We start from the raw sequence: 26,512 nt of genomic DNA, 5'->3' as shown, positions 1-26,512 counted from the left end.
GGCCTTTCGGGCCGTTAAGCACAACCTCGCTCGTTCGCCCTGGTTTTGGGTCTCGTTGTGCCAGGGCTTGGTGTTCTTGTGTCCAGGTATTCATTTTTGACATGTTCTCACGTCCAACGTTCCGCAGTGCATGTGTGCACATCGTGCTTCTTCAAACGAGCAAATGTGTCGCATACAACCCCAAGCGGGCGGAAAATTCAATGTCATCTGACAGATCAGTCAGGCACATGAATAGAAAACGGCAGAGTATGTCTCAAGCGCGAACCATTGACAGGGTTTGTAGGTGTTCACTATACTATCACTTATCTAAGTACAAAATGCGCCTCACATCATTACCAAACGCCGGACCGAAAGCGACAAGCAGAAGTACCGGCATCCCATTCACTCATGGAGAAACGATAACCTGAAGATTACGAACATATGTGTGTGCGCAAGAAAAAGCCCTCTCTTATCAATCAAATTAGCCATCTAGTAGTCAACTGACAGAGGTCGTAGCATTGCGGGCCGACTCCGCCTAGTACCCAGCGTCGGAAGTTGGTCCGCAGAGTCCGATGGAACGATCTCTTGGTCTTCAACTTCAATCTTCAAACTTGGGACGCGATTGAACGGCATTGTTGTGCCATCCAGCTGTCCAGAAGTTGTTTGTCAGTCTCACATGATCTTGACACTGCGCGTCGTATGAGATGGAAGTAGCTGGGATGGCTGTACTCACCTTGCTAATGACCACTTCCAGCCCGTCCTCAATGCCTCTAAGAACCTCGCTTATCGAAAGACCACGCAGGCCAGCAGCGTCTATACCTCGGTTAAGAGGGATCTCATCATAACTTTTCCCCTGCATGGGCATATCCAGTAACGTGAAAGAGCCCGCCATCGAACCTTTCAAGAAAAGCTGCACTTGGCAAGGCAAACCCAGTTCACTTCTCTCGACTTCGACTTTGGCGACGTACTGCCTCCTCGTTTTGTGCCGCCTGATCCTCGTGGAAGAAGATTGCTGCTCCTGAGGGCCGTACAGACTGTTCACCGTCCTGCTGATCGCCATCTTAATGTCTCCTGGTGTCTGGTCCCAGAACCTCATCGGTGCATACGTGTACCCCCAGTCGCGGACGTGCATGACCGATTCGCTGGTAAGCGGACCACCGCCCGTCCCAGTAAAGGGCCACAAGGGGTACTGCGGGTTGACGGTGGTTCCAGATGGCGTAGCAAACATTTGGGATGAGGTGTAGGAAAAATGCATTGTGGCATTTTCGAAGTGAAGGGCTTGCCAGAAGGCGATGAGCCGATCTACATTGGCATGATGAAGCCAGCTTTGGACACGGATCAGACCTGGCGTCACAATGACGGGGAATAACTTACAACAGAGGTTCGAATGCCGAAGTTGATAGATGGAGGAGATCTTGGCCACATGCGGCCCCGACATGGACTTCTCCATGAGGTCCTTCAAAGTTGGCGCCTTCGTTCTGGGCAGTGACCATCTCATCAAAGGAGGTGGCTCTCAAAAAGACATTATACTGTGATAAATGAGTAAAAACAACCAACTTGAAGAAGTATAAACTTGGTCTTCGGAATCGAGTTCATCAACTTACCACCTTTTCCTTCAAGCCGTACCCCGTGAGCCTCGTGTTCGCTGTATCGGGATAGCTTTCGCCGTCTCCAACACACCGCTTCGTGTAATTCTTTCCATCAAAGCTACCGAAGCTGCCATCGAGAGCCGACTTCGGATAAGTAAAACGGTAGAACGGGTTGCGTACCGCCACTGTATGCACGGCGCCTCCCACAGGCTTCTTGATGACAACTGTGGGCAACGCCGTCACAGCTGGTACCTGGGAGTCCGCTGCCCAGTCCCAGTACGCAACGCGCAAACTTTCCGCAGCTTCAACGTATTCTCGTTTATGAGGTTCCGGGTAAGACACCGCAATGCGCTTGGCGTGGCGGACCAGCACTTGCTGGAACAAATAGTCAGTTTTCCCATGCTAAGTAAGTTTCTATGTGTGTAGGAAATGGTAGCACGAACCTCATAAAGCGAGAGATAACCGCGATGCCAAGTACCAAACAGCCCTTGCTTGTTGGCTATTAGCAAGAAAGAAAAAAAAAAAAGAGAGAGAGAGAGAAGAAAAGAAATTGCGTCCCCAGACTCTGAAAACGTACGTTATGTGGGCAATATCCAGCATCCGCCCCGGCCTGCGGCCCCCCTCCTGACCAGGCCATGTACGGCTGCCCATGAATGCCTGCGACTGTCAGTAGAATGTTCTGATGACGGAGAGGCATTACGGTGACAAACCAGCGACTTGAAAATACGATATGGGATCGGTTTCATTCGCATCCTGCATAGCCGTGAGGGCTCCAACGTATAAGTCCCTAGGCGTGTGTAAGAAATATGGCGTCTATCATCATTCTCTAGTCTTACCATTGCGGTCCAGCTTCTTCGTATATCACATTGATGTCCCTCCTTATTGGCATTTCGCCAGTCCGCAAGTTGACACCGGATGTCACTCCAACAACAGGGTACTCTTGCGCCGAGATAGTACATGATGCGGCCACAAGAATGCTAATGACAAGTGTCAAAGTCGAAACCATTTTGTGTTGAGACAGTATCCGTCAAGGCAATCTGAGATAAATGAAGGAGGAAAAGGCTTTGTCTTCAAAAAATTGGGATATTGCCACGATTTTATCCCTCTCTCACATGGAGCGGTCAAGTTACCCCCTTCCCAGATTTCGAAGCAAACGAAAAAAAGCCGTCGGATCCGATCCGTGATCCCGTGCTGTCACCAACCTTGTATCATAACCCAGAATGTGGGAAACTCATCACCCTCGTGCACCTGCCGCCGCGTATCGTTGCGCGACGTGGTGACGATGTTCGACGATGTCACTCTTTCTCCGCCTACCTTTAATAGAAGGGGCGGACGCATGATCAGCTGGTGACGACCCTGGGGGAGCTTTCGCATCCAGGAACAATCGTATGACTAAGTTTTCGATAGTATACCAAAATAGATACGGCGCGTGTTTGTATCACGACATTGTCAAGGGCCGCTTTATGGAGGCCCTCTCCCTTTTGATGAGTCTTTGCTCATTTGGGCAACATTGGCGATAGACCTCATCCTGAAGCGGAAAGCCTGGGCCGCTCCGCGTTCTCGAAGCTAGAAACGCTACGGGTGACTGCTGGTACCATGAAATTGGGAAAACAGCATAGATGGAGCAGTCAGTATTGCCGTCGCTGCGGCTTTGCTATGATCTCTGCTACGAGCGTCGTTAAGCGTCTCCCTCTTGGCGCTGCTTTGTATCCTGAACGAATCTGTGTCGACCACAACGTCCGTCTGTGTCACGAACAGAACCACCAGTTTCCGTTTGCGCTCTGGTACCGTCCTTCCGAGATGCAGCATGCCGGCTGGTGTCACAATGCGAAGCCATGCCGTAACTGAGCTTCCTCCCTTTTGTATTTTTCTCTTCACCGCTCTCGGAGAAGCCCTTCAGAGGCGCTGCTTTGTGAAGATGGAAATGCATTGGCTGGAGAATACGATGTCTTATTTCCGGAAAAGACGCCTTATATGCTGCACGAGGTGTACGAAGCGCTCTGACGTGGCAGATATCAGGTTATTCAGCGGCTAATAAAGAATTTTCGTCTGTGGTGCATGCCTTCACATGTCCCTTGAGGTGCCATGGCTCATGTTTTATGGCAGGTCTTGGGGAATAGGACACAAGCATCGCGGCTGTTGGCGATTACAATACACGAGGCGCAAGCAGTTGGCAAATCTTCATCACATCAGTGGGTTGGCTCGGTGGCCAGATCTCATATTTCACGGCGGTATGGTCATGATATAAAACATTGTAGAATGCATATCCTACGAGAATAGATATTTGCCTTCCGCAAGACAGCTTTTCGCTCAACCGAGATAGAAAATGAGGCAGACCTGTCCGTAACAGGCTTGCCTAGTGGAACGCCAATGACCATCTTAAATAAGGCGAATTCCTGCACGAAACGAGCCCTTCATGCAAATCCGGAAGCTCGTAATCTCTCATCCACATCGCCCTCGACTCAGGACCAAGTAGTGGCTCGTGAGTGAGTGTTGGTTTAGTTTTGAATAGAAAACCGGTGCCAGAGTAGGCAGTTGATCTCATAGCGACTTCTCGAGAACGACTAGTTCACGGAAGCCTTCTTTCCACTTCTTCATCTGCTCGGCCGTGGGCTTCGGCAATGGGCTCCGGGCCACACCACCATAGCCTAGCCACGCCTGGAGGCCAGCTTTCACGCCCACAACACCCCCCTGGATCGCTGTCCAGTCACCTTGTGAGACGATCTCTTGCATATCTTGAGCTTCTCCATGTCTCCCCTCTTGGAAGAGCTCAATGGTTTTGATACAAGCCTTGGGGGCGATGTTCGCCAGGCCGGCAAGGATGCCATGCCCTCCAGCCACCAAGGCCTGGATAGAGAAGTCGGCTGAACCTGCCAAGACGAGAAACTCTGGAGTCTTTGAGTCGGGGTTCTTTGCCAGCTTTCTCGTAGCGGCAGCAACGCGGTTCAACTTGCCCGTGTTTCCGCACGTAAGCTTAACACCCACAATGTTGGGATGCTGAGACAACTGCACAATGACGTCGGAGGACAGATCCATGCCTCCCACTGCGCCAGGAAAGTTGTAGATGATGAGAGGAATCGGCGACGCATCAGCCACCGCATGGAAGTACTCGAAGATGGTTTCCGATGACGGAGCAAAGAGGCCAGCGTAGTATGACGGAGGAAGCACCAAGGCATAGTCTCCACCAGCAGCCCAGGCCTCGGTACAGTATTGTATCGTCTCGCGTGTGCTCTGGCTTCCGCAGCCGACGATGATGGGCATGTGAGAGAACCCGGCATCGTTGAGAGCCTGTCGTGTTCTTGCCGTGACGAGTTGACGCTCGGCGTGTGAGAGATGGACTGCTTCTCCGTTGGAGCCCTGGGTGGCCAGCCCGGTCACACCCGCTTGAGCAAGTCGTACTGCATGGCGAGCAACAGTGTCGACGTCCACGTTTTCCGTACCCGACTCGAAGAAGCACATGGTAGGTACGTAGACACCGGGAACAAGCGGCCGGGTCTCCTGCAGATCTGCGCCAAGTGATGCGCTGTCGTATGAGCTGCTAAGAGGTGAATTTGATTCAGCCGCAGTCAGACTTCCGATGTGTAGTTGTGAAGAAGTAGTAGGGTTGCAAGGTATTCTGCTATAGCCGGCTGTGAAACTACCCGCCGGCGAGGGGACATCCTGGTGAGGGGCCATGACAGTTGTGGGAGATTGTAGCAGAAGTTCTTCTTTCAGGTAAGACGACAGGAAGCACGACGTAGGATACACGAAGCGTGGCAGAGGTGGAAATCGAAACCGGGAAATTAAAGTCAGATGAGGAGGTTTGAACTGAATATAGTGTATGCTGTGTCGATCTTGGTTCATGGAGATCCTAGAGGTCGTTCAACAAGCGGAGGCAGACGGGGAGGAGTGGGAAGGAGGCCTTTTATCATCGGAGGGAAGGAAAAGAAGGAAGGCCGTTAGGGATGATGTGACCCCCATCAAAGGGTGGTATATCAATATCAGTCTTGCAACAGGCCAGTGGCGTCACAGGTTACTTCGTAATTGTGGCGGCTCGTCCGTTTCGTAAGTCAGCGTCGCTCGAGATGAAAAGAATGATACGGCCCTCCAACGGATGAACCGGCTCCTGCATACGAGCAGGGTCCTTCTCACTCTCGGACTCAAGGAAAAGACACACCATGCGGATAGTCATGGGCAAGCAGGCCATTCCGAACTGACCAGCAAGGATCGCTCCTGGCCAAGTGAAGTGTTACGAAGAAACGCAGCAAAGAACCAGGATGTCGGGGAGACTGGAGTGCCTAGACCAGGGCTTCGCGACACAGTGCGTGGAGTCGAAGGCAGGATCACTGCTTAGCCATGCAAGAGGCGAGGCCGGCGTCTGCTAGTGGGAGAGATGGAGGTGGGATGGCTGACCCCAACCCAGATACGTCTTCTGGGGTATCACGCCGCTTGACGTGGGGGTTAGCTTCAAAAGGCCCTCGATCTCCAAGTTGCCTCCTTGGACACCTGCAGAATCGAGCATTCCAAGCCGGCATTGCCATCCCGCTAAGCTTCACACCAAAGTAGTCTTGGAGGGTAGAAAAATAACCTCCAGATCCAAGGGACCATCCTCCCGATGAATTCTGTGAGAAATGAGCCGTGAATGACTTTTTGACCAGCCGCAAGTAGTTCGGTAGTTACCCATGTGGTTCGGTATTCTTACACCGGTGGGTGAAACGAGGCCCTTCTCAAGTGTTGGTCTTGTTTTTACCTCGATTCAAGTCCTGTCAATGAGTTGATGTTGGAGGCTGACACGGCGTCTCCACTGGCGCTCATGGGCTCAACCGAATTCGGCAGTAGATAACTTGTGATTCGATTCGAAGTAGGATAGAATTTGGTGCGTTTCCGCGAGCCAATTCCGATGAAAGATGTGTTTGATAAAAGGAGCAAAGAACGGATGTTACGAAACAGGCAGACCGAGCTCTGAATAGAGACGTCGCGAGGCAATGAAGCATGCGAAGGTCTCAAGTAAGTTCCATAGATTCGTTGAGAAAGAAGTTGTGTTGTGAGTCGCTCAGTGGCATCTGCTCATGTAAGCGTGAACGAGAAATAGGTAGTTGGAGAGACATTTGCTGCTGGCTCCAGTTCACCCAAACCATCAAAGCTGCCTCATCCACTCGAATCGTCCTGGAATCATTCTAGACCACAACCTCACCGCGTGATATTGAGAAGCAGCCGCAGTCCTCGCTTTCTACCGAATCAAATCCCTATTATTCATACGACTCACGCGTTGTCAGCCAGTGCTAGATCTTCGCGCATGGATGAAGAGCAACATCGTCGCTTGTCCCCACCGAATGATTCCGATCTGCCTCATTGAGAGCGTCAAGGACATTCTATTCGCTGTTTTGTGGCGGAGGTCTTATGAGCCCTTGTCTTATGAACAGGGTTCAAGATCAGAGGATGAATAGTGTGAAAACAACCTGGCCCATATCTACCAAGTCAACAAGTCGAATACGTTTCATGGACACTTTCATTTCGGAGGGGTGGGAGCAAAGACCAAAGCACGGGATGAGCGCCCAGCATCGGACACAATACACCGCTGCAAGTCATGCCCACACACGAAGGCTAGCCCATCATGCAGTCGATGATTTTGAGATACCTTACTGCGACATGACCATGGAACCGCGAGGTTGCAAGATGGCTCCACCGTTCAGTTTCCAGATTGGGAAACTGTCTTCGTCATGTGTTCTGAATAGTTTTCCAAGCCATCGTTTCCTCAAGCGCCCTGCAAACGTCCAAATCGAATTGTGAGAGGACCAAGCGCGACGACTCATGAGTGAGAACAACCTTGCTGCCATCGGATGTTGGACGGATCGACAGACATTAGACAACACTAACCCCCACGCTAGCCAACGTGCCAGCTCCCCCGGAAAGCCAGGTGCCAACTCATTTGAGGGTTCCCCTTGTCATGGACTATTACCAGCTTCTCAAGGCGGTAAGGCAGCCCTCATGATTTACGACGTGCGTTCAGACGACATGTATCCGTCTTGGATCGAAACTATCTGTCGGTGGCAGTGTTTTTCTGCCTGCCTGCTTTTGGTCGCGTGCCGAGTCTTACATCTGTTGCAGTCTTACTCTGCATCAACTTCATTCTCGTCCACCACTCATTTTCACATCTCGGGACTGTAGAAAGCAAGGTCCTGTCATCATCAGCGCATAGATGACGGTGAACCTAGTATTCCATTCTGCTTATGGATCCATATTCCTGCGTCGGTCGTCCTCCAGATGCAAGTACGGACCCCCGTGACCTTGTGGAAGAGCTGTAGCTGTGCCCGATGTCTTGGCCTTTTTCTCATGCCACCATCGACAGTGCATTTTGTCTTATTTTTCTACAGTGTTTGTCCGCTCGTTCAGTTGCGCCGGTCAAGCGTCTGGTATCTGTCGTTAGCGCCTTCGGGAATAGTTGCAAGTGTCTGCTGACCACCAAATGTCCCCCCCCCCCCAGAAATGGAGCAGGACTCCGCCCACATGGTGTGGCAGATGTCGTTGCCAGCAGTCTTGCTGATGTTGCAGCTGCGCCGCGCGACCTTTCCCCTTTTCCCACCCCTAGACTCCCTCTGCCCATCACGTCGGATAACGGCACGTCGCCACCACCGGGCAGCCCCCCTCCCAGACAGAAGACCAGCTTTCCCCGCACTTTGCTTGACAGCGATCTGATATTGTTCCCCGCGGATTACAGTCTGCTCTTCAGCCGCACGATATCGTGCCATCATCGACGTCGTGTTTCACATCATATGGCCTGGAATATGGCAGCCTCTCCTGGTTATGATTGATGGAGAATCAGGACCGTCATAAATGTCAATGGTTTTTCTCGCATTTATCTCGGCTTCGCAAGAAATCTTATGCCGTCATGTACATCGAAGACCTTGAGATGACAGTTCAATCGTACTACACAACACACCTCCCGGCAGTCAACCCTTTCACGGATGGGATCATGGTTTTGGCACCACATCGCCCTCATAAAGAACAGCAGCGAGCCGCCTGTGCCACGTCTGCAGGCTTGGAAATCCGGGGGCGGGACGTCATGCGGTGCGGATCCTGACATTTTGACCTTCCACAGAGCCCAACATTGCTGGCACCACTTTCGCCCGCATTTGGTCAGTTTGCGATTCTACTTCCTGAGGTTATAGGGCGGGAGGAGAACGATCACTGTTTTCCTCGGTTGGATATGGATTTCCGTGTAGTTGTCAGGGGCTATTCCCATCGCTTCAGTGCACTTGGAAGTCTTGGAAGTCCAGGAAGACCACTCATCCTTAAGCCGCTACATGCCGCGCGAATGTTCACTCAGTGATGGGAAGAATCTCCACGTGTCTTGCAGGTTTGATGAGTCCAAGAGTTGAACCGACCTATGGTAATGGCTCGTCGATCAAGGAGTGGTCGCCAAGATACGGCGTTGAAGAGACAAGATCTTGTTTCCTCCTTGCCCCTCTGAACCTCGTTTTGTGATAGCCAGGCTCTCTTGTTGTCCCCTCCTTTCTCTTGGGAGGTATATGGATGCCTGATATACGATGCGCTTACTCTCGGCAGCTCCCGCTTGCTGCTTCTCAAATGCCAACGCACGATTCTATTACAGCTTCCCGTTAAGTTCTCGGCGTTCCTGTAATTCCAAAGATTTGGCGTGCTTCTTGTCTCTCTTCTCTTCTTCTATCAGTGTAAGTATCCCGCAACTTCAGTTATATAGCTGCGATGACGACTCCGAGATGTGTCAGCCTCATTTGAGTATTGCCGCATAACTTTGTTTCACTCCCCTAGCTTTTCCATAGCCTTTGGTGAAATCTGGCTTCTACCTAGCCTGTCAAGACCATGCTTCGTACCAAGGCCTTTCGTACCCCCTACAGAGGACTGTGAAACCTAGCTCATATGCGGAGCACCCTGCCAGGACTCACTCATCCCACGGCTGACCGAGGGGTTGTCTCGCTGAGCCCCCACACCCCACGGCATGTTTCTGCGGGCTTGACAAGGAACGTTGACTTGACCTTCCCGAAGGAGACCAGGTGAAGTATGAGGCACTCTAGAGCAGTCAATCCGGGCTTCTGGGACCTTGGAAAAGGATGGTGTTCTCGTTCCTGGCGGGGGCTTACCTTAGTATGTTGCTGTCGGGCAGCCGCTGGCGAGGACAAGCTGCAAGTTGGGCCATTGTGCCCGCTCAAGTACCCTATTTTGACTACACGTCTCCAGGATGACAGTTTATGAATTAAGCAGGCACTGTGTCTCAGTCAAGGATGTCGGTGTTTGTCTTCGGTGGTTGAAGCATCATTCTTCACATCAATTTCACGATGAGAGATTTATTGTACCACCAAATTGGCCACTATGGTAGAAGTTTCATCAAATCAGAAGCTCTTTTTCATTATGAGCCAACTAACCAATAAAATTCAGGCAAAAACTTATAGCACTTACTGTGTCATTATTGAGATATCCAAGATTCTGAAGCCACTATCCACAACTTGCAACATACCCACCTCCTCCCATGATGAAGCAGTCACTGATGTCACGAGAAGTCTATGTCTTCAGGGACTTGAAATAATAAAACCAAGGACCTAGTCTCCTTCTTACCGGAATGGCTCTCCCCTGTGGCCTTTCTTTGGCCACTTTCGGTAGCTCTCACTTGGACTCATAAAGTCACAAAACATTGAGACTAACTCAAGTACATTGCGGCATAGTCGGATGGCTCAAAGAGTTAGTTGACAGATGGCATATAAGACCAAAGAGCGCTCAACCGAACTATTACCACTGGCAACGTTTCGTCATTGGATCCATCCTCTGCAACCAGTACAAGAAACAAGCGAAAGCCGCATTCATGTCTCTCCTACTCAGCCTTCCAATCCTCCGTATACGTCCGCCCATCCGCTCTCATCTTTCCAATAACAGGCTCCAAAAGCAAAGGCAACACCTCCGCCGCGTCCCTCCCGAACGCGAAATCCCCCTTCTTCACCTTGCCCATCTGGCCCTCATCCTCGGCCTCGGGGTTGACGGTACACACCCGCGCCCCGGCCGCGTGCGCCTTGAGAATGTATCCCGCGGCCGGCCACACCTGCGCCGACGTGCCGACGACGATCATGAGGTCGACTTTCCCTTGCTCGATCCAGGCGTCGACGCCGTCGAGCATGGCCTCGTCAAGGGCCTCGCCGAACCAGACGACGCCTGGCCTCAGCAGGCCCGTTTTGCAGGATGGGCAGTGGGGCAGGTCTGCTTCGTCGATGGCGGGGAGCTTTTTGGTGGGGTCGAGAAGTGGCAGGGTCTTGGTTGGGTCTGCGAGGTCTTCAGAGGCTGGGGCGAGGGCTGGGCAGAGGGGGTCTTGGGTGTTGTTGTGGTGGATGTAAGTGCATTGCGGATTGGCGCATTTGACATCAAAGAGGCTTCCGTGGAGGAGGCGGATTTGGTCCTCCTTATGTCCTGCCCGTGGCGAGAGGCCTGAAAATAGAATTTAGCTGTCTTTTTATTCTTTGTAGGGAACGTGTGGAAGTCGTTCTCACCGTCAACATTCTGCGTCAGGCACAAGAAATCCGGATTCTTCTCCGCCAGCGCGGCGAGGGCATAGTGCGCCTTGTTCGGCTTCGCTGATAGAGCCATGTGTCTCCGGTAGGCGTAGAACAGCCACACGAGGCCCGGGTCCCGGCGGAAGGCTTTCATGGTCGCTAGGTCCGTGGCGTCGTGGTTTCGCCAGAGTCCTCCAGCGCCGCGGAAGGTCGGCAGGCCGGAGGAGGCAGAGAGACCGGCGCCGCAGAGGGCGAGGATACGCTTGCTTGAAGCCAGTGTCTCGTGGAATGCGGCGACGTCGTTATGGGGGGCCATGGCTTCAAAGGAGATTGGACGGCGAAGGGCTTTATTGGGGAGTGATCAGTGAGGGGTGTTTGGAAGCTCTGAACGGATGCTACGAACTAGTTGGTTTTAGGCTTGAGGATGCAGATAGCCTCCTGAGAGTCAAGCTGATATGACTGAGTCCCGTGAGATGTTTTCTCGTCATGCTGTCTCGGGGCAGCTTATATCGCGGTGCGTTTAGGCAACCTACCTACTTATCCGTAGGGGCGTTCGCCATTAGGCACCGAGGCCAAGCAAGAGGATAAGCAAGAGCAGCAGGGGCATATAATCATCCAATCATTGAAACCAGCAGTCTGGAGACTGTAGATTCAGTGGCCTCGCTGTTGGGAAAAGCCCGTCTGACTTGATCGAAGAGATGTAAGTGCTCCGACTTAAATTGAGATGGTCGTTGTTGGGGGGCCATGTCACTTCTCCACATGCCAGGATGTAAGGTGACTCCTTCACCGAGGCGGAGTGACATCATTCATAGCCACACCGAAGCTTACACACCAGGAGGTCTCAATTTCTTTCGGAAATATTTACAAAATGCTTCTCTCAACGGAGCTAATCGAGAAACTCTTTCCAACTCTTAAGTTTCCAGTGAACGCTGCCTTTAGGAGCAGGATGATTTTGCAAGTAGAGAAATCACGAACAAGAGTAAACCAGATCATAAGAAATTCGAAGCTTTTAGCTTCTGAGTTGAGATTTTTGTCTATCTCTCTATGTCTATAATGTAACCAATCGCTATGCCCTTTCTATGCACCCAAGTCATGTCATCAACCTCATCTTATATACAGCATCCCCAGAAACGGTTCGATCATGTTTTGAAACACACAATCTCCTACCGCTTAGTTCTCGAGGACGTAGCGGTAGCGGGCCTTGCCCTCCTCCAGGTCGACGATGGCCTGGTTCGCCTCGCTCATGGGGCGGACCTGGATCCAGGGCTTGACACCCTTCTCGGCGGCGAGCTCCCACATCTCGCGGATCTCGTGAGGGGATCCGATCAGGGAGCCGGTAAACTTGACGCGGCGCATGACCATGGGGACGGGGGAGATGGTGTAGGCGCCGTCGTCGGGGAGACCGACCTGGACGAGGGAGCCGTCGAGCTTGACGAGGTTGAGGAAGTCCTGCATGGGGACCTTGGCAGAGGAGACGGTGGAGATGACAATGTCGAAGGAGTTGGCGTAGGTCTTGGCCCAGTCGGGCTCCTCGCTGGTGGCGATGTAGCCGTCGGCGCCCATCTTGAGGACCTCGTCGCGCTTGTCGCCCTTGCGGGAGATACCGACGACCTTGTCGGCGCCCATGGCCTTGGCGAGCATGATGGCCATGTGGCCTAGGCCGCCGACGCCGTTGATGGCGACGGTCTTGCCGGGGCCGGCGCCGTGCTGCTTAAGCGGGGAGAAGACGGTCACACCACCGCACAGCATGGGCGCGGCGTAGGCGGACTCGAGGCCGTCGGGGATCTTGACGACGAAGTGGGAGGGGCAGCGGTGGTACTTTGAGTGGCCGCCCATGGCCTTGCCGCCGTTGTAGTGGAAGTGGCCGTAGGTGTGGACGGACTTGGGGCAGTACTGCTCGTTCTTGGTCTCGCAGGGCTCGCAGGGGCCCTGGCGGCCGAGGCAGGAGTCGGACTGGGCGCCGACACCGACGCGGTCGCCGACCTTGATGCCGCCGACGGCCTTGGAGCCGACGCGAACGGCGACACCGACGATCTCGTGGCCGACGCAGACGGGGTAAGGGGCGGGGCCCCAGCCGGAGCGCAGGACGTGGATGTCGGAGCCGCAGACACCGGAGTGGGTGATCTGGATGTCGACGTCGTTCTCCTCCCACGGCTTGGGCTCGTACTCCTGCCAGACCATGTTGCCCTCGGAGGACTTCTCGTCGAGGCCAACCCAGCCCTCAAACTTGTAGTCGGTAGCGGCCATTGTGATTTTTGTGTGTGGTGTGAAGAATAGAAAGAAGGGGTATCGGAAGAAAGGTTGTTTCTTGCTTTGTTATAAGAGAGATAATCTTATATATAAGAGAACGGGAAGCTTGTGAGTACAGAGTGGAATGATATCGTCGGAAGGCGGGAACGACACGCCTCTTTTAAACCTTTAGCTCCCCATCTTGCAAACCAACTTAAGTCCTAAACTCATCGGCGAAAGAGGGGACTAACGCCGCCGGTCGTCCAAGGAACCATGAGGCTGGAAAGCCTGGATAACGAATTTTGCGCAAAAAAACACAGCAAGTACTACGTGTTAGAGGGCAGAGGAGAAAAAAACTGCAACGTGGGTGGAGTCAAACAGCGGGAACGAACTGGGAATAGATTGGAAACTAGATGGGCCTAAGTGCGGCTCAGTGCCGCGGTTCGAGATCGATGGAGCAAGGTCCAAGGGGGAGTGAGAAGAAGGACCCCGTTGACTGAGACTCTGTTGATGCAGGAAAGGCCAGAGGCAGAGAGGCGCAGAGACGCAGAGACGCCGTTTGAACAATTTGGAAGGGGGGTGGAACCGTGGTGGTGCGGAACCTTTCCAGCACGGAACGTCAAAGAAGGTCGATATGCGTCGTCATGATTCGCCGGGCCGATATGGGGGCCTGGGCCGGCCGAGGTGGGTAACTCTGGAAATCTGGCTTAGAAATCTTGGAGGTTGTTGTGATTTTTGCCTTCTATCTGCGCGGATACACATTACACTATCAAGGATCACCGGGGGGCCCTGGCTATGGATGCTTGGATTGGACGGTATTGAATGACGGCAACAGATTGAACGGCTTCTCTCATTATCTGCATCTCCGTCCAGATTCTGTATCTCTCGCTCTCTATATGGCGGTTGAGCTTTACCCGGCACGACCTTACTCCTTACAGCTCGAGATGTTGCTGTTGAAGAAAGTTGGGGGTTCGGGCTCTTTCTCTCCGCTGTTCAAAACTTCAACATGTCGACACACGAAGAGCTAGAGACATGCAGATGCGGCGGCTAGATGGGGAGCTGCCCCTTCAAAGGACGAATAGATAACGAAGAAAGGCATGTATCCACTATCCAGCAGTGAGCACAGGGATTTTTTGGCCGCCGTTCCCGAGTAAAGGTTGTGTTTTGATGTCATCGACTCCAGTATTCTCCGGCACTTGGGTGGCTTCACACCGCAACTGAGGGGCGGGACTGAGAAGAGAGCGATAAAAAATTGGAGTCCAGGTCTCTCTGGTGTTTGAGACAACTCTGAAAGGGGATTTGCGCAAAAAAGCTTTTCTGGGTTTTCTTCACCATGTTCTCCATTCAAGTCCATCCCGGATCGATCATCCCCTGTTTCCAAGGCCACTGGGGAAACCAACTTGGCAACCACACGATTGAATGAATCGTTCAGCCTCATCTCATTGATCTCATTGATGACTGAGCTCCAGTTTGGGATTTGAAGAGATTTTGTGGCCCCTTCGAAAGCCTTGCCCTTACGTCAATTGCGGATTCTTCCCGTTGGGCGGCGGTTGACCGGCCTTCGCCGTTCTCGGTTTGCTTCTGTCAAAGCTTCTAGAAAACGTGCATTTTTATGGAGAAGTCACAAAGTCTGCCGCGCAGGGGCCATCGGCACGTCACCGATGACCCGCCCGCTGCCGCGGTTCAGTCCAACTTTGTTGCTGCTGTTGTTGTGTGTATCGATCTTCAAGTTTCCTCTTATCTTGGCCCAGGAGGATATTGATCATCCGACGATGAGTTAGCTCGGATTTCTAAATGCCAATCTTTCTACTACCGCCACGCTAGTTGGCTGTCATTGTGAAGATAAGGTGGGAGCTGAAAGTCTGACAACTACCGGTGCGAAGACGGAGTTTTACCTCACCGACGAGATAGGTACCGGTAGAATATGCCCCGTCACTAGACATGCCGTGAACGTGGCCCGGCAAGGGTCCCTTCCGGACCACGGAATTACAGAGGCAATCGTACTCCGTATCCGTACAGCTGGCAGGCCGCAGGATGGAACTCTGCTTAGTACGCAGCCGGACTTATCTCGTAGACTTCTATTTCCCATAAAAGACCTCAAAACACACATGTGGAAACAATTTAACTCCGATTTCATGCATCCTGCTCAAGGCTGCAACACACCGTACCTTTGGTCATGTCTTTTCATAGCAGTCCCCCTTTTTCGGTCTGATTATCTTGTGTTCCGCCCTTGCCGCATCATGCATGCCCGTCTACCAAGGCGACCACCGGGATCCCACTACACCTTTCCTGCCCCTTTGAGTCCCCAACTATTCATACAATCCCCGGGACCGATCAATTGTCGAGGAATCGGATGATTGTACAAACGACGATGCAGATGCCCGAAACGCCCCCCCTATCTCCGAGCCGCTGCCAGATCCAGCGTCTCCCGTTCGGGGAGATACCGAAGCGAAGCAGGGTACTATACGAGATGCTTTATCCCGAGTTCTAGATGCGGGCGCCGTGGGGTTGTGTTCGCTCCCTGAGGACCGTGGGTTTGTTGGTGAGGGTTTCTTCAATCACCGCATATCCACGCCATGCGGAGTGTCGGAACCTGCTCGGAAACACCCCCACGGTCCCCGTCCTCGCCTGGTGAAAACCGATCGGCATCTGTGCTTCATACTTAGATGGTTTTCATTCTTGGAATAACAGACATGTTCAACTCAGAATAGCACAATCGTGAGGTAAGATACGCGGAAGTATGTGCTTGGAATAATCACGAAAACCACGTGGGACTTCCACCTTGCCACAATTCGCTGGTGGTTTTTATGTGCATCTCAAACCCGTCAGAAGGGGACCGGCGCCGCGATCGTCGGTGGTGACGTCCGCGCCGGCCATTGCTTGGTTTCCAAGTAGCAGCAGTCATGCGAGATCCGCATGGCAGAGGCCGATCGGTGCGGCTGGCCCGAAATCCCACGCCCGAAGACCAAGAGAAGGGCTCCCGCGAGTAAGTTCTTTTTGCCACCGAAACCCGATGAGCCGGCTACAAGCTACATCTCGCCTCCAACGGCAGACCGGTGCTAGCCAAGCCCGATATCGACATCATTGTGCGCCGTACCTGCATATGTCAGAAAAGCCTGCGTGCTGCTATGCCCACGTTTTTAGTTCATGCACACACATACCCCAATTGAAACGGCATCGCCTCGGAGACGTATGACTCCACAGCGCCGGCCGACTTTGAGGCTCCGGGAGCAGGAACGGAGTAAAGGGCCGGGCGAAGCGGAGTGAGTGCCTGCCACCTTCCGTTGCCGAAGGACAAGAAGCCACTCAAGCCTCCGACCGGAAGGCACCAATGGGGCTATGCGCGCTCATTTCTTTCTTCCGTCCTTTCACAACACCGTCTTCATCAAGCGTGGCAGGCCCGGTTTCATGGTAGACCAGCTGCCGATGCCATCTTGGAATGAGTTGAGAACTGTCTCGCTTCCTGACGTCTTGTTCACAATCCTCTTCATAATTTCAGTATCTCGGGGGTAATCGAATCTGTATGAAAGGGGAGGTAAAAAAAAAAGTCAGACCCTTCGCCCAGGCAGGCAGGCATCTAGATACTTTCGTACCGATCCTGGGAAGCGCATTGCCCAGTCAGCAAATTTACTAGGTACGAAAATGAAACACAAAGAGAAGCTACTCACGGTGGCTTCGCTTCGGTCTCTTCTTGAGAGGAACAGTCGCACTTTCTGGTCCATATGAGGGTTTCGACCTTCGACCTTCGCCCCCGGGCATCTTCCGCTCCACCACCTGTCGAGTCAACCGTCGCCGTATCTCCCCCGGTTCAATATTGAAAGAAGCCCCGGGCCGCTTTCCGTCTCTCCTCGCCGAGTCAATTAGAAAATTTGCCAATACACGTACCGAGGAACAAGGGCCCTGGAGCAAATCACCGCCTGTCACCGTCAACCCCTTTCCCCCTCTAGGCCCGGACAAAACGGAACTTTTGTTTTGATTGGGCGGTTCGGACGGCACGGTCCTCCAGGCCTGGAAGTGGTAGACATGCCATACAGGAACGGATACAGCAAAGGTCGTCCATCAAACCGTGTCGTGCTACGATGATATTGGTATCGAAATCATGAAAAACGACTAGCCTCCTGCTCAGAGAGCCCGAGGACTCATAACTGCGCCTCAATGCGATGGTATCGATACACAACAGACACAACAACAAGCGGTGGGCAGAAGAAGAAAAGATCGTGACATGGGCTCCCACAGCGCATCAGGATACCTCACGGATCTCACAATTCCCGCACGACTTGAATTGAAAAAAAGGCCACTAAAACCGGGCGAGTAGCCAAGCAAAATATCATTGGCAAAACCGAGACCATTGTGCCGCAGGGCGATGCGCAATAACATTTGACGCCAGACTCAAGAGACGATCGCCCAACAAGATCCTTGGGCTCAAGCAAGTTTGATTAACAAAACCCCAAGCCACGATCGAGTCTCACAGACACCTAAATCCTTCGACGCTGCTGCGCGGTACTTATCCCATTTCCTTTCCTCCCCCACCTCTCAAAAAGAAAAAACAAAATCCTTTCCTTGGCTCCAACGGTGCCCGTCAAGCTAGAAGCACATCAGAGACGCGCAGAGGCATTTTAGGCTACCCGTGCGGCACCGGACGGCGCCCAGGCACACATTGCCACACTCATTAGTACCTTATTGAAAGGACAAGCCATGTGCTGACCTCTCTCTCTCTCTCTCTCAATCTCCTTGCTTACTTGGTGAGGGCGGCGTGGTGCACAGGTGGAAATTAGGTACCGAATAAGGTAGAGCGCGGCAATGGATCCGATTTCTGGGATCCATCCTCCCCCGGCCCCCCTCTCCTCTTTGAGTCAAAATTCTTATTCAGGTGGGGGACCCTGCCAGGGTTGCTCAACTTCAAACACGGCGAGATTGCAACCGCGGTGTTTTTTCTTGGTTGCTCAATTCGCGCTACCAAGGCACCTACGTTCGACGATGTTCATGCGAGCCTGAGCTTATTGTGTAAGTTTTGATGATGTGAGAATCACGTAAATCGAAAAGTACTGGTAAAAGTGTTCAAATCTGAATGTTTTTGATTGTCAACGTTTTGTCTGTCTCGACTACCTCGGCAAAATGGCACAAGGCGTCCTCTTCAACTCTTCTCTAAAGGTATCATAGTCCATCTTCCACAAACACTACCCAGCTGCTTCAAGAAAAAAAAGGCATCCGCCATCTGAAATGCAATTCCCATTGTTCGACTTTCCTCCTCTCGCGTGAAACATTGGCAAGGCCGTCGCGGAAAAGCTTCCTCCAATTCTTGGAGACAGATTTCCGCGGGAGAGCGTGATCATTAAAAGTACCAGATTAGGTCGCAGGGTATGGCCCCAACTGTGCGCTAGGTCCATGAAGGAACATGCGTAACTCAGTCGTGATAAGGATCGTGATCGAAAGTGAAGAAGTTGTACAATCCGCTCTCCGGGCGGCATGATTTTTTTTGGTTGTCTTTATGCGCATGTACGGTCGTTCAAGAGTTCCGGCGGACCCGCTTACAGCAGGAAGGTGAAGAAGAGGCCGGCGGCACCAAGAGCAAGGTTGGCCTTGTTCATGAAGCCGGAGTTGGCGGCAACGGTGGAGGGGGTGCTGGAGGCGCCGGCAGCGGTGCCGGTGGAAGAAGCGCTGGAAGAGCCGGAGCCGGAGCTGGAGCCAGTGGCGGTAGAGGCAGCGTCCTCGGTGGCAGAGGCTTCGCTGGAGGCGGTGGCGGAAGCAGAGCCGGAGGCGGTGACGGTGCTCAGAGTGGTCTTGGAGTCGGTCTTGGTGGCAGTCTTGGAGGCGGAAGAAGAGCTGTCATCGCTGCCGCCCTCGGTCTTGACGACGATGGACTCCCAGCTGCCGGAGCGGTCGCCGTAGACGTACTCCTTGGCGCCCTTGACACCCTTGTTGCCCTGGTAGTCGGTGATGGTAATGGACTTGTAGTAGGCGTTGTAGGGAGCCTTGGAGAAGTCGGTGTAACCACCAGCCCACTCGACGGTGCCCTTGGGGGCGTCCTTGCGGCCGGCAACCCAGGTTCCGATCTTGACCTCCATGGGGGTCTGGGGGAACATGGCGCCACCCTTGGCGTCGGCGTACTTCAGCTCACGAACCAGAGCACCGTCGATGATCCACTTGACGGACTCCTGGGTCCAGTCAATGGTGTAGGTGTGGTAGTCGTTGAGGGGGTTGGAGACGGGGTGGTAGGCACCACGGTCGTAGGTGCTGGTGTCACCCTTGCCGAAGTAGTTGGTCTGGACCTGCTCGTTGTCACCGCCAACCCACTCCCAATCGATCTCGTCGAGGTCGTCGGACTGAAGAACGACGGAGGTGACGACACCCTGGCCAGGGGAGGCCTTGAGGACGACGTCAATCTTGCCGAAGAAGATGTACTTCTTGGAGGCCATGGTGGGAGCATCGGTCTCCTTGTTGATGGCGAAGAGAGCACCGCCATCCTCGAACTTCACGGCAGTGCCGTCAAGCTTGCGGAAGACGGAGTCATCGTTGCCCTTGGTGAAGTCGATGCTGACCGACTTGCCCAGAGCAGGGTCGGCAGGGCAATCTGAAGATCCGTTAGCCAGGCTGTTTTACAACAAAACCAAACGATAGTACAATAACTGGGGACGGAAGAAAACATACCCTTCTTGGTAGGATCGCAGGTGGTGAAGGTCTGAGCAGAGACCATGGTGGAAGCGGCGAGAGCCACGGTGGCAACGGAGAAGATCTTGGGGAACATTTTGCCGGTAATTCGTATACGTCGATCGAGGAAAGAAGCGAGTAGCGAGTTTGATGAGAAAAGGTTCGAAGGTGACGAGATATTTATCAGAGGCTGCTGACAAGTATTAAAGGAGCTGGAAGCTGGAAAGTGGCTCGAGGGGGAGTGTGAGTGTGGAAATAATGAAAAGCTATGCCGATTAACGAGGGACTGGCAGGTAAGCTAAGAAAAGGCAAGAGGTAGAAGCTCGTGGGGAAGCAAAATAAGAAGAGGTGAGGAACAAGGTGAGAGGGTAGAAACATACGAACGGGGAGGATGGTTTTATTACTTGGACTCGACGAGATGAGGCACAGCAGTGCCCAGCAGCGCCAACTAGGCAGAACATGAGCAACCACACCAACAACAGGTACCAAGACCAAGTATCTGCGGTACCCAAGCACTAGGCACCGGTGACCATGGACAGACCAGGGCAAAGGCGCGCCATGGCTCGTTCTCTCTTGTCTTGGTGACTTGGTCCCTGGGCTGGATGGGACGGGGGTGGGATGTGTCTCCATGGGCCATGGCCCACGCTCCACGAGCTGGGCGAATCAATACGACGTCGTACCTTATTCAGGACCCTGCACTTGCCTAGTGTCCTGGGAAGGGGGGTGAGGGGTGGTCATCGGCCAAGCCTTGACTCTTGAGCCTGAACCATCGACACCCCCTGGTCCCTTAGCTCTTGGAGGAAAGGTCAGAGTGACTGGGGGTGATGGGACCGTTCGCTGTTATTGTCAAAGGACAACTTGTTTGAGTGTGTGCGCGCGCACAACTGTCAACTGGTGAGGGTACTGTATGGGGAGTTGCAACTTGTGACTGGTGACTTGTGAGTGGCGGCATGGCCAGAAAGAAGAACACCTTCAGAGAACAGCGAGCAACTGAGGACTGAAGATCCTGAAAGTGAGAAGTCAAGGTGGACTGGTACTGGGGAGGCCAGTGGGCTGCTGTTGCTTGTTCCCAAAGTCCCTCCCACGAGCAAAGGGTTAATTTGCACTTGCATCGATGGCCCAATGAAAGAAGAAGGATTGAATGACTTTGCCCAAAGAAGAAAGGCAGCGGGAGAAGTGGCGCTGCTTTCTTTTTCCGTCCGGGATCTCCTTTCCGTAAGGCAGAGGAGGAGAGATTGGCTTCTAGAGTCTATTACGGGTGGAAGGCATCGCCAACCAGCGGGAGTCTGGTTATGGTAGAGTTGACGGAAGTCGGAGGAAGGTAGTAGTGTAGAGAGAGAGAAAAGAGATGCGTCCAAGGGTTCGTAGAGCAGCTGCCATCCGTTCCTGAGGGATGAGCAGGCTGCAGGAGAGAGAGAGAGAGAGAGACACACACCACTTGGGAAGTTGGGACGGCACTCTGCCACTCCCAGGTCAATGGAAGCGACGGACCATGGATGTATCTCGGTACGTACCTCACCTCAAGTCTGACTAAGAAGTACGTACAAATGTACGTATACTGTACGGAGCCATCGAGGGATATCTCTCGTACGGCACTACGGATACGGTCCAATGTCCATCATACGGATACATCATTGCGGACCATGGCCCACGGTCAATCAAGCATAATTTCCTGGCCACGGCCACTTGGAACGTCGGATGATCAGCAATGATTGACATGGAACACGAAGAAACACCTCGCTACGCTTCGTGATGAAGCGCGCGGAATTCCGCCAGATAGATCAGACTCCATCATACTCGCCTCAAGAGTCAACACTCAGTACCTCGCCTGCCACTACCACGTCCATGAGTGACGTTGTGTTGCACATCGTGTTTGCCGCCGGCTTCTTCGACTCGACCGGGCCGTTTCCAGCGCATTCCAAAGAGCTGCTGCCACGAGGCGAATCATTCCTCGGGATGACTTGGAGGCAACGTCCAGCAATGGGTCAGCCAACCTGCCTTAGCTTCCTGCTGTCACTCAGCCGCTCGCCTTCTTTGTTCCCTCGCGCCAGCATTCCAAGAGGGCACATGGCGCCGGGTCCGCTAGCAGACAACAAGTTGTGCCGCTGTTGTTCGACAAGCTGTTATTGAACCAAGATCGAGGAGGGTTGCTTCCTCGCTTGTCCAGGGAAGCCGAACAGGTTCACCTCGTTGATCGACGTGTCTTATCGAGTACCAAGCCAGCAGGGCAACCAATTTCATGCTTCCTTCGCCTGACAAAATAAGGGGCACTGCAGTCTGTGTTCACTGCAGGGGGGCTCCAAGACCCAGACACCGGGGCACAAATGGACAGTCACTGCAGCCTGCCGCCATCGTACGTCCACCTGATGGCCGGTGCCTGCAACAACTCAGCAGGTGAAGCAGCGGTGATCCCTGCGGCGCATCCGTGAGCCGGTCCGTGTCGACTTCTCTCAAAATTTCGACTCTCTCAGTGACGGACTGGCGGTCTCCAACTTCGATCGAACCCCCGCGCTCGACTCGACTCAGCAACCCGAATTGCCCTTGTCATCAACAATACCACAGCAAGACAAGAATAATCTCGGGGCCCCGTTGCCCGACGATGGCGCCGTGTTTGGCCGTGAGCTTCCCGCTGCGAGGTTAAACTCTCGCTCGTCCAGTGGGAGATCCCCCTCCTCCAAAACCTAGTGCACCTTAACTTGGCACCGCAGCATACACAGTATTGTCAGACCTTGGCACTCTGGGAGTCTAGGTATCTCCTGCTCGCAAGCGTTGTTCGCGAAGAACCCTGCCGACTCTGTATACCACACCAAGTTCCTGTATCTACACTCGCTACGAGGCCATGTGCGCGCGCGCATAATGAAGGAGTAAGCAGTGCTGCGCCCAGCAATGCAGCAGCAGATGTGATCTCTCGGCGGCTTTGAGACTCGCAACCATCTGTTTGGTCCAGCGCGTCTCCGGATGTTTGGGTTGTCCTTCGTGCTCATTTCGGGGCTACCAATGATCAATCTTGCAGATTCACAAAGTCCTCATCCCACCTCCTGAGATATACCGAGTCCCGCGGCCACCGTCGGTCAACCACGACCACTCGAACCACGACCACTCGATCTCCAAACTCCAGTAGTAGACTGTTACAGCGCCCCGTTTATCTTACAGAGTCCATAATCCTAGCGCTCCAAGCACCAAGCCACATCGCCAGTTCTGACCTATCGCGAACCGGAACCTGCTGTCCAGAGGTTGAAACAGGAGTTATCCTTCCAGGAATCCCTTGGTTTCTTCTTCTTGTAGTTTGCGAAGCTCCGAACTGACTTCAGAACTTCAGCCCGACGGTTTGAAACAAAGGGCGGCCCGGGGGAACAGGAGTTTCTTTGCCCGGTCACAGTGCAGCCCGCCCCTTTTCCCACCGTCATCTCTAATACCTGTCCGTTCAATACGGGTACTCTCAGTCTCATTTCATCTTTCAGAGATCTCATTGTCTTGTCATTTGCCAGCTAACAGCTCTCCCCTTGTCTCTCCACCACCGGCGCAAGTGTTATTATTGTGAGGTAAGGGCAAATTCAAATTTCTCTTAGCCACTTCAGGAGTTCAGACTTCGTGCCGATGCCCCGAAAATACTCCAGAGATCTTCATAATTCTCCGCTGTACGGCTAGGGGCCAAGGCCAACACGGGGCTACCGCTCATCACGCGCCATTTCACAACACGAAAGAAGGGTGAAGAGGCCGACCCTGGTCACGCAAAAGGCGTTGCTGTTCAATTTTGGCCTCGGTACTGGACCGAAGGGAAGCGACAATGAGTCGAGGCAAGCGCGCTGCCGCAAAGCTAGATACGGCCGCCCCGTGCCACAGCCGCCGCAACGTTCCATAGCCGGAGTCGTCTGATCGGCTTGTTCTGGCAGCATGCACCCATCGACTGAACGACGGCTCGGAGTATCCCGGGCTCTTCCACGTTCTACGCGCTGTGCAGCGGCCTACCTTCGTGGGCAGTGGGCACTCGTATCCAGCTGGCCGGGTTGCCTCAAACCACCCTCCCAGGCTGTCAGGCGGTGGCTGTGCGAGCCAACATCGACAATAGGCTGTGGTCTCTGCTCGTCAACCCGGCATTGAACCACCTCTCAGCCCTTTCGGTAGACCACTCTGTTGCTCCGAACCCACATCGCAACACCGTTCGATCTTCCATGTAAATCCTTTCCAGCCTGCTGATGGAATCGAAAGGAGCTTGGGCATCTCCTTGCTCGAAAAGCAGCGAGGAAGGCTGATCTCGAGTCCGAAACGTCACTGGGCCCACGTTTTTTTACGTTCTCCATCGTAGCGAATGGGCCACCATCTTACCAGACTTTTGTGCTGGTCTCCGTGGAGGCTATCCAGGGCTTGCCTTTGAAAGTGCGCTTATCGACATGGTGAGCTATGTGCAGTTTGATACCTCTCCATATTGTGCATGGAGGAGGCGCAGGGCTTGCAGCAGAGGCTTGCAGACCATGCTGTCAGGTATATTGACAGGTATCACAGCAGACAGAAACAGAAGGGTTGAAGGTCAGTTCCCGGGTTCCAACCGCAAACTCGCTTCTGTACGACTAGTAGCCCCTCGCCACGCATGTACCTTGTCCGATGACATATCCAAGCCGATCCTGCAAGATCCAGTTCTACAAGCCTCGAGAACCAGCTTCCACGACTACCGGCATCTAAAAGTAACCAAAATAAACTCCCCTCCAGACCTAAACCATCGCATCCATTATCCCGGAACAAAGGCTGGCAGTCTGGCACAACGGGCCAACATTCCCAAAGAAACATCCAGGCGACCCCTGAAGAAACGAGTTAAAGGCGCGCCACTAGCGCCAGTAGCATCTCTAAATTTAACTCCACGAAAAACCCGAGCCCGCCGCCCCATCCCGTCCACAGTCACACCCCCCAGTAACAAGTGTCGCCGCTGCCCGCCCGTCTCCGAAGAGGGAAAAGTGCTTCATCAAGTGTACCATGCTGGTATGGAGCATCTGCCACCCCTTCGCTAATCTCGAGCGAAACCTCGTAAAAGTTGTCTATCTGCGGGAACGACGCTGTCAATTACCCCCCCAGGTTCGCATACTGAAAAGTCCACTGACGTCTAGCTGCATTCTTGGGTCTTTCGCTCAGCCTTATGACTCTTGAACTTTGATTCACTTTACGCGCTCCAACCGGGTCTTGACTGGAGAAAGAACGGCGGTCAACGTTCTCCATCGGACACGACTCTCTCTCGAAGTCACGGCGTCTCCGACCGATCCCCTCTCTGAACCCTGGACCATGGGTCGTGTGCCGCTCAATTCGGTGGGGAGCCAATGGTCTTGCACACAGTTGCTCGGCCAAATGTTGCCCTTACACGGATTACTCATTCCTGCCGAAGTGTAGGTGCTGACTTGGGCCTACGATCCTCCATTACAATCTCACGAACGAACGACCAAGAAGAATCGTCAGTCAGAATGTTGATTTAAAACAACGCAGTCATCTTTATGCGAGGATTGGTTGCTATTCCTTTGCTTACTCTGGCCACTAAAACCGCATAGGATTCCCGTGCCGCTTCTAGTAGGAAGAGCTGAAGATGTGCCTGTCATTTATAGGTGCTGACTCTTGCCGGCTGTCGTGATATAGATCTGACGGTGCATGGGAGTAATCTGTATGCATCGTCTCACGGGCTGACACTCGACGCATTCATCACACTCCTTCATCGGGTGAGCGGCGGCTGCCTGCACGTCTCGCCTACACATGAAGCAGGATTTGAAGCCGTTGATGGGCGCCGGCAAGGTTGCCTACACACAATATCGATATAACTGAATAGCTGTATACTTTTAAGCGCTAGGATTCGGAATCTCTAAGCATCGGACCTAGGATGTGTTCACCGCAGTATACTCTGCTTCGCCATTGACGCATTGGATCATGACGCCGAGGGTCGCTAAGAGTCGACAGATGATTGAAATCAAAGTATTTTTGATGGATACAGAAGGATTGGATCTCAGTTCTGCCTACGCCCTATTCTTTCAAACAATGTTGCCGCGATATGATAGCCCTCAACTTTCATTACTAAGGTCACTGGTTACGCTAGCGAGATCCCTTCAGGGCCCGGACCCATGTCCTACATTTTGACAAGTATACAGAACAAATCTACCTCGGACAACATCGTTTCCACTAGGATCAGTGCTGTGCTCTTCGACATCATGGGATTCATGGCGCCAGCTTGCCCATGTAGGACGCTCATAGGGCCATTGCGTCCCAGCTGTATCGTCGTCGGTGTACGTGCCGTGGAGTGCCATCTCTCACTCGGCAACTGAGCCATGAAATCGAACCTCATGGAGGCAAGCTGTGGACTTCGATGGGACTCGTTTGCTTAAGATATCCGAGAACGAAGGTACCTCACGACAAGTTGCATGTTCCTATAGGTGCTCAGCGTTTGGCTGGCATCGCAACGAGTCCATCGACAAAGCATTTCTCCGTGTAACTATTTCTCGGCCTCTGCGTATTTCTGCTGGGTGAAAAGAGGGCAACGACTTCTATTAAGGTGCCCAACGAACGTGACGTTCGATAATAAGCCGTACTCATCACAGGCATACC

At 53.1% G+C, this 26,512-nt stretch overlaps 8 protein-coding genes across 8 annotated transcripts; 2 read left to right on the top strand and 6 right to left on the bottom strand.

Moving 5' to 3' along the window:
• Window positions 1-9: 9 nt before the first annotated feature.
• BDZ83DRAFT_609088 (uncharacterized protein) lies at window positions 10-757 on the top strand (the record flags this gene model as incomplete). Its single annotated transcript, XM_060507509.1, has 3 exons — window positions 10-422; window positions 496-676; window positions 734-757. A coding segment is annotated over exon 1 (301 nt), but the record flags the coding sequence as incomplete, so codon positions are not given.
• Window positions 469-2,574, bottom strand: BDZ83DRAFT_570334 (uncharacterized protein; the record flags this gene model as incomplete). Its single annotated transcript, XM_060504290.1, has 8 exons — window positions 469-627; window positions 713-1,304; window positions 1,354-1,508; window positions 1,584-1,943; window positions 2,012-2,059; window positions 2,146-2,225; window positions 2,279-2,355; window positions 2,405-2,574. The coding sequence occupies 8 exons, from the start codon at window positions 2,572-2,574 to the stop codon at window positions 469-471; spliced, it is 1,641 nt and encodes a 546-aa protein (XP_060368452.1).
• Window positions 2,575-3,817: 1,243 nt separating this feature from the next.
• On the bottom strand, window positions 3,818-5,722 carry BDZ83DRAFT_609086 (dihydrodipicolinate synthetase). The gene has a single exon (XM_060507508.1). The coding sequence runs from the start codon at window positions 5,409-5,411 to the stop codon at window positions 4,110-4,112; it is 1,302 nt and encodes a 433-aa protein (XP_060368451.1). The 5' UTR covers window positions 5,412-5,722; the 3' UTR covers window positions 3,818-4,109.
• A 4,670-nt stretch (window positions 5,723-10,392) lies between these two features.
• BDZ83DRAFT_570599 (Sir2 family protein) lies at window positions 10,393-11,378 on the bottom strand (the record flags this gene model as incomplete). The annotated part of the gene is made up of 2 exons (XM_060504323.1): window positions 10,393-10,997; window positions 11,060-11,378. 2 exons carry the CDS (start codon window positions 11,376-11,378, stop codon window positions 10,393-10,395), a joined length of 924 nt encoding a protein of 307 aa, XP_060368450.1.
• A 796-nt stretch (window positions 11,379-12,174) lies between these two features.
• BDZ83DRAFT_126453 (zinc-binding dehydrogenase) lies at window positions 12,175-13,646 on the bottom strand. Its single transcript, XM_060501187.1, has 2 exons — window positions 13,429-13,646; window positions 12,175-13,369 (listed from the first exon to the last, which is right to left on the bottom strand). Exon 2 carries the CDS (start codon window positions 13,307-13,309, stop codon window positions 12,233-12,235), a length of 1,077 nt encoding a protein of 358 aa, XP_060368449.1. The 5' UTR covers window positions 13,310-13,369; window positions 13,429-13,646; the 3' UTR covers window positions 12,175-12,232.
• A 5,173-nt stretch (window positions 13,647-18,819) lies between these two features.
• On the bottom strand, window positions 18,820-20,036 carry BDZ83DRAFT_570335 (concanavalin A-like lectin/glucanase domain-containing protein; the record flags this gene model as incomplete). The annotated part of the gene is made up of 2 exons (XM_060504291.1): window positions 18,820-19,862; window positions 19,940-20,036. 2 exons carry the CDS (start codon window positions 20,034-20,036, stop codon window positions 18,820-18,822), a joined length of 1,140 nt encoding a protein of 379 aa, XP_060368448.1.
• On the bottom strand, window positions 19,869-20,697 carry BDZ83DRAFT_126407 (uncharacterized protein). Its single transcript, XM_060501186.1, has one exon. The coding sequence runs from the start codon at window positions 20,567-20,569 to the stop codon at window positions 20,123-20,125; it is 447 nt and encodes a 148-aa protein (XP_060368447.1). The 5' UTR covers window positions 20,570-20,697; the 3' UTR covers window positions 19,869-20,122.
• Window positions 20,698-22,263: 1,566 nt separating this feature from the next.
• On the top strand, window positions 22,264-24,511 carry BDZ83DRAFT_648660 (uncharacterized protein; the record flags this gene model as incomplete). Its single annotated transcript, XM_060510201.1, has 7 exons — window positions 22,264-22,292; window positions 22,411-22,575; window positions 22,887-23,059; window positions 23,588-23,702; window positions 23,901-24,113; window positions 24,246-24,333; window positions 24,434-24,511. The coding sequence occupies 7 exons, from the start codon at window positions 22,264-22,266 to the stop codon at window positions 24,509-24,511; spliced, it is 861 nt and encodes a 286-aa protein (XP_060368446.1).
• Between the last annotated feature and the right edge of the window lie 2,001 nt (window positions 24,512-26,512).

The sequence above is a fragment of the Colletotrichum acutatum genome, assembly GCF_030867785.1.
Source record: "Colletotrichum acutatum strain CBS 112980 chromosome Unknown BDZ83scaffold_17, whole genome shotgun sequence".
NCBI lineage: Eukaryota > Fungi > Ascomycota > Sordariomycetes > Glomerellales > Glomerellaceae > Colletotrichum > Colletotrichum acutatum.
This window is presented reverse-complemented; position numbering and strand designations above follow the sequence as displayed.

Bases quoted from the DNA above. Each gene is read 5' to 3' on its own strand.
- BDZ83DRAFT_126407 (XM_060501186.1), bottom strand. From the start codon at position 20,569: ATGGAGACACATCCCACCCCCGTCCCATCCAGCCCAGGGACCAAGTCA.
- BDZ83DRAFT_609086 (XM_060507508.1), bottom strand. From the start codon at position 5,411: ATGAACCAAGATCGACACAGCATACACTATATTCAGTTCAAACCTCCT.
- BDZ83DRAFT_126453 (XM_060501187.1), bottom strand. From the start codon at position 13,309: ATGGCCGCTACCGACTACAAGTTTGAGGGCTGGGTTGGCCTCGACGAG.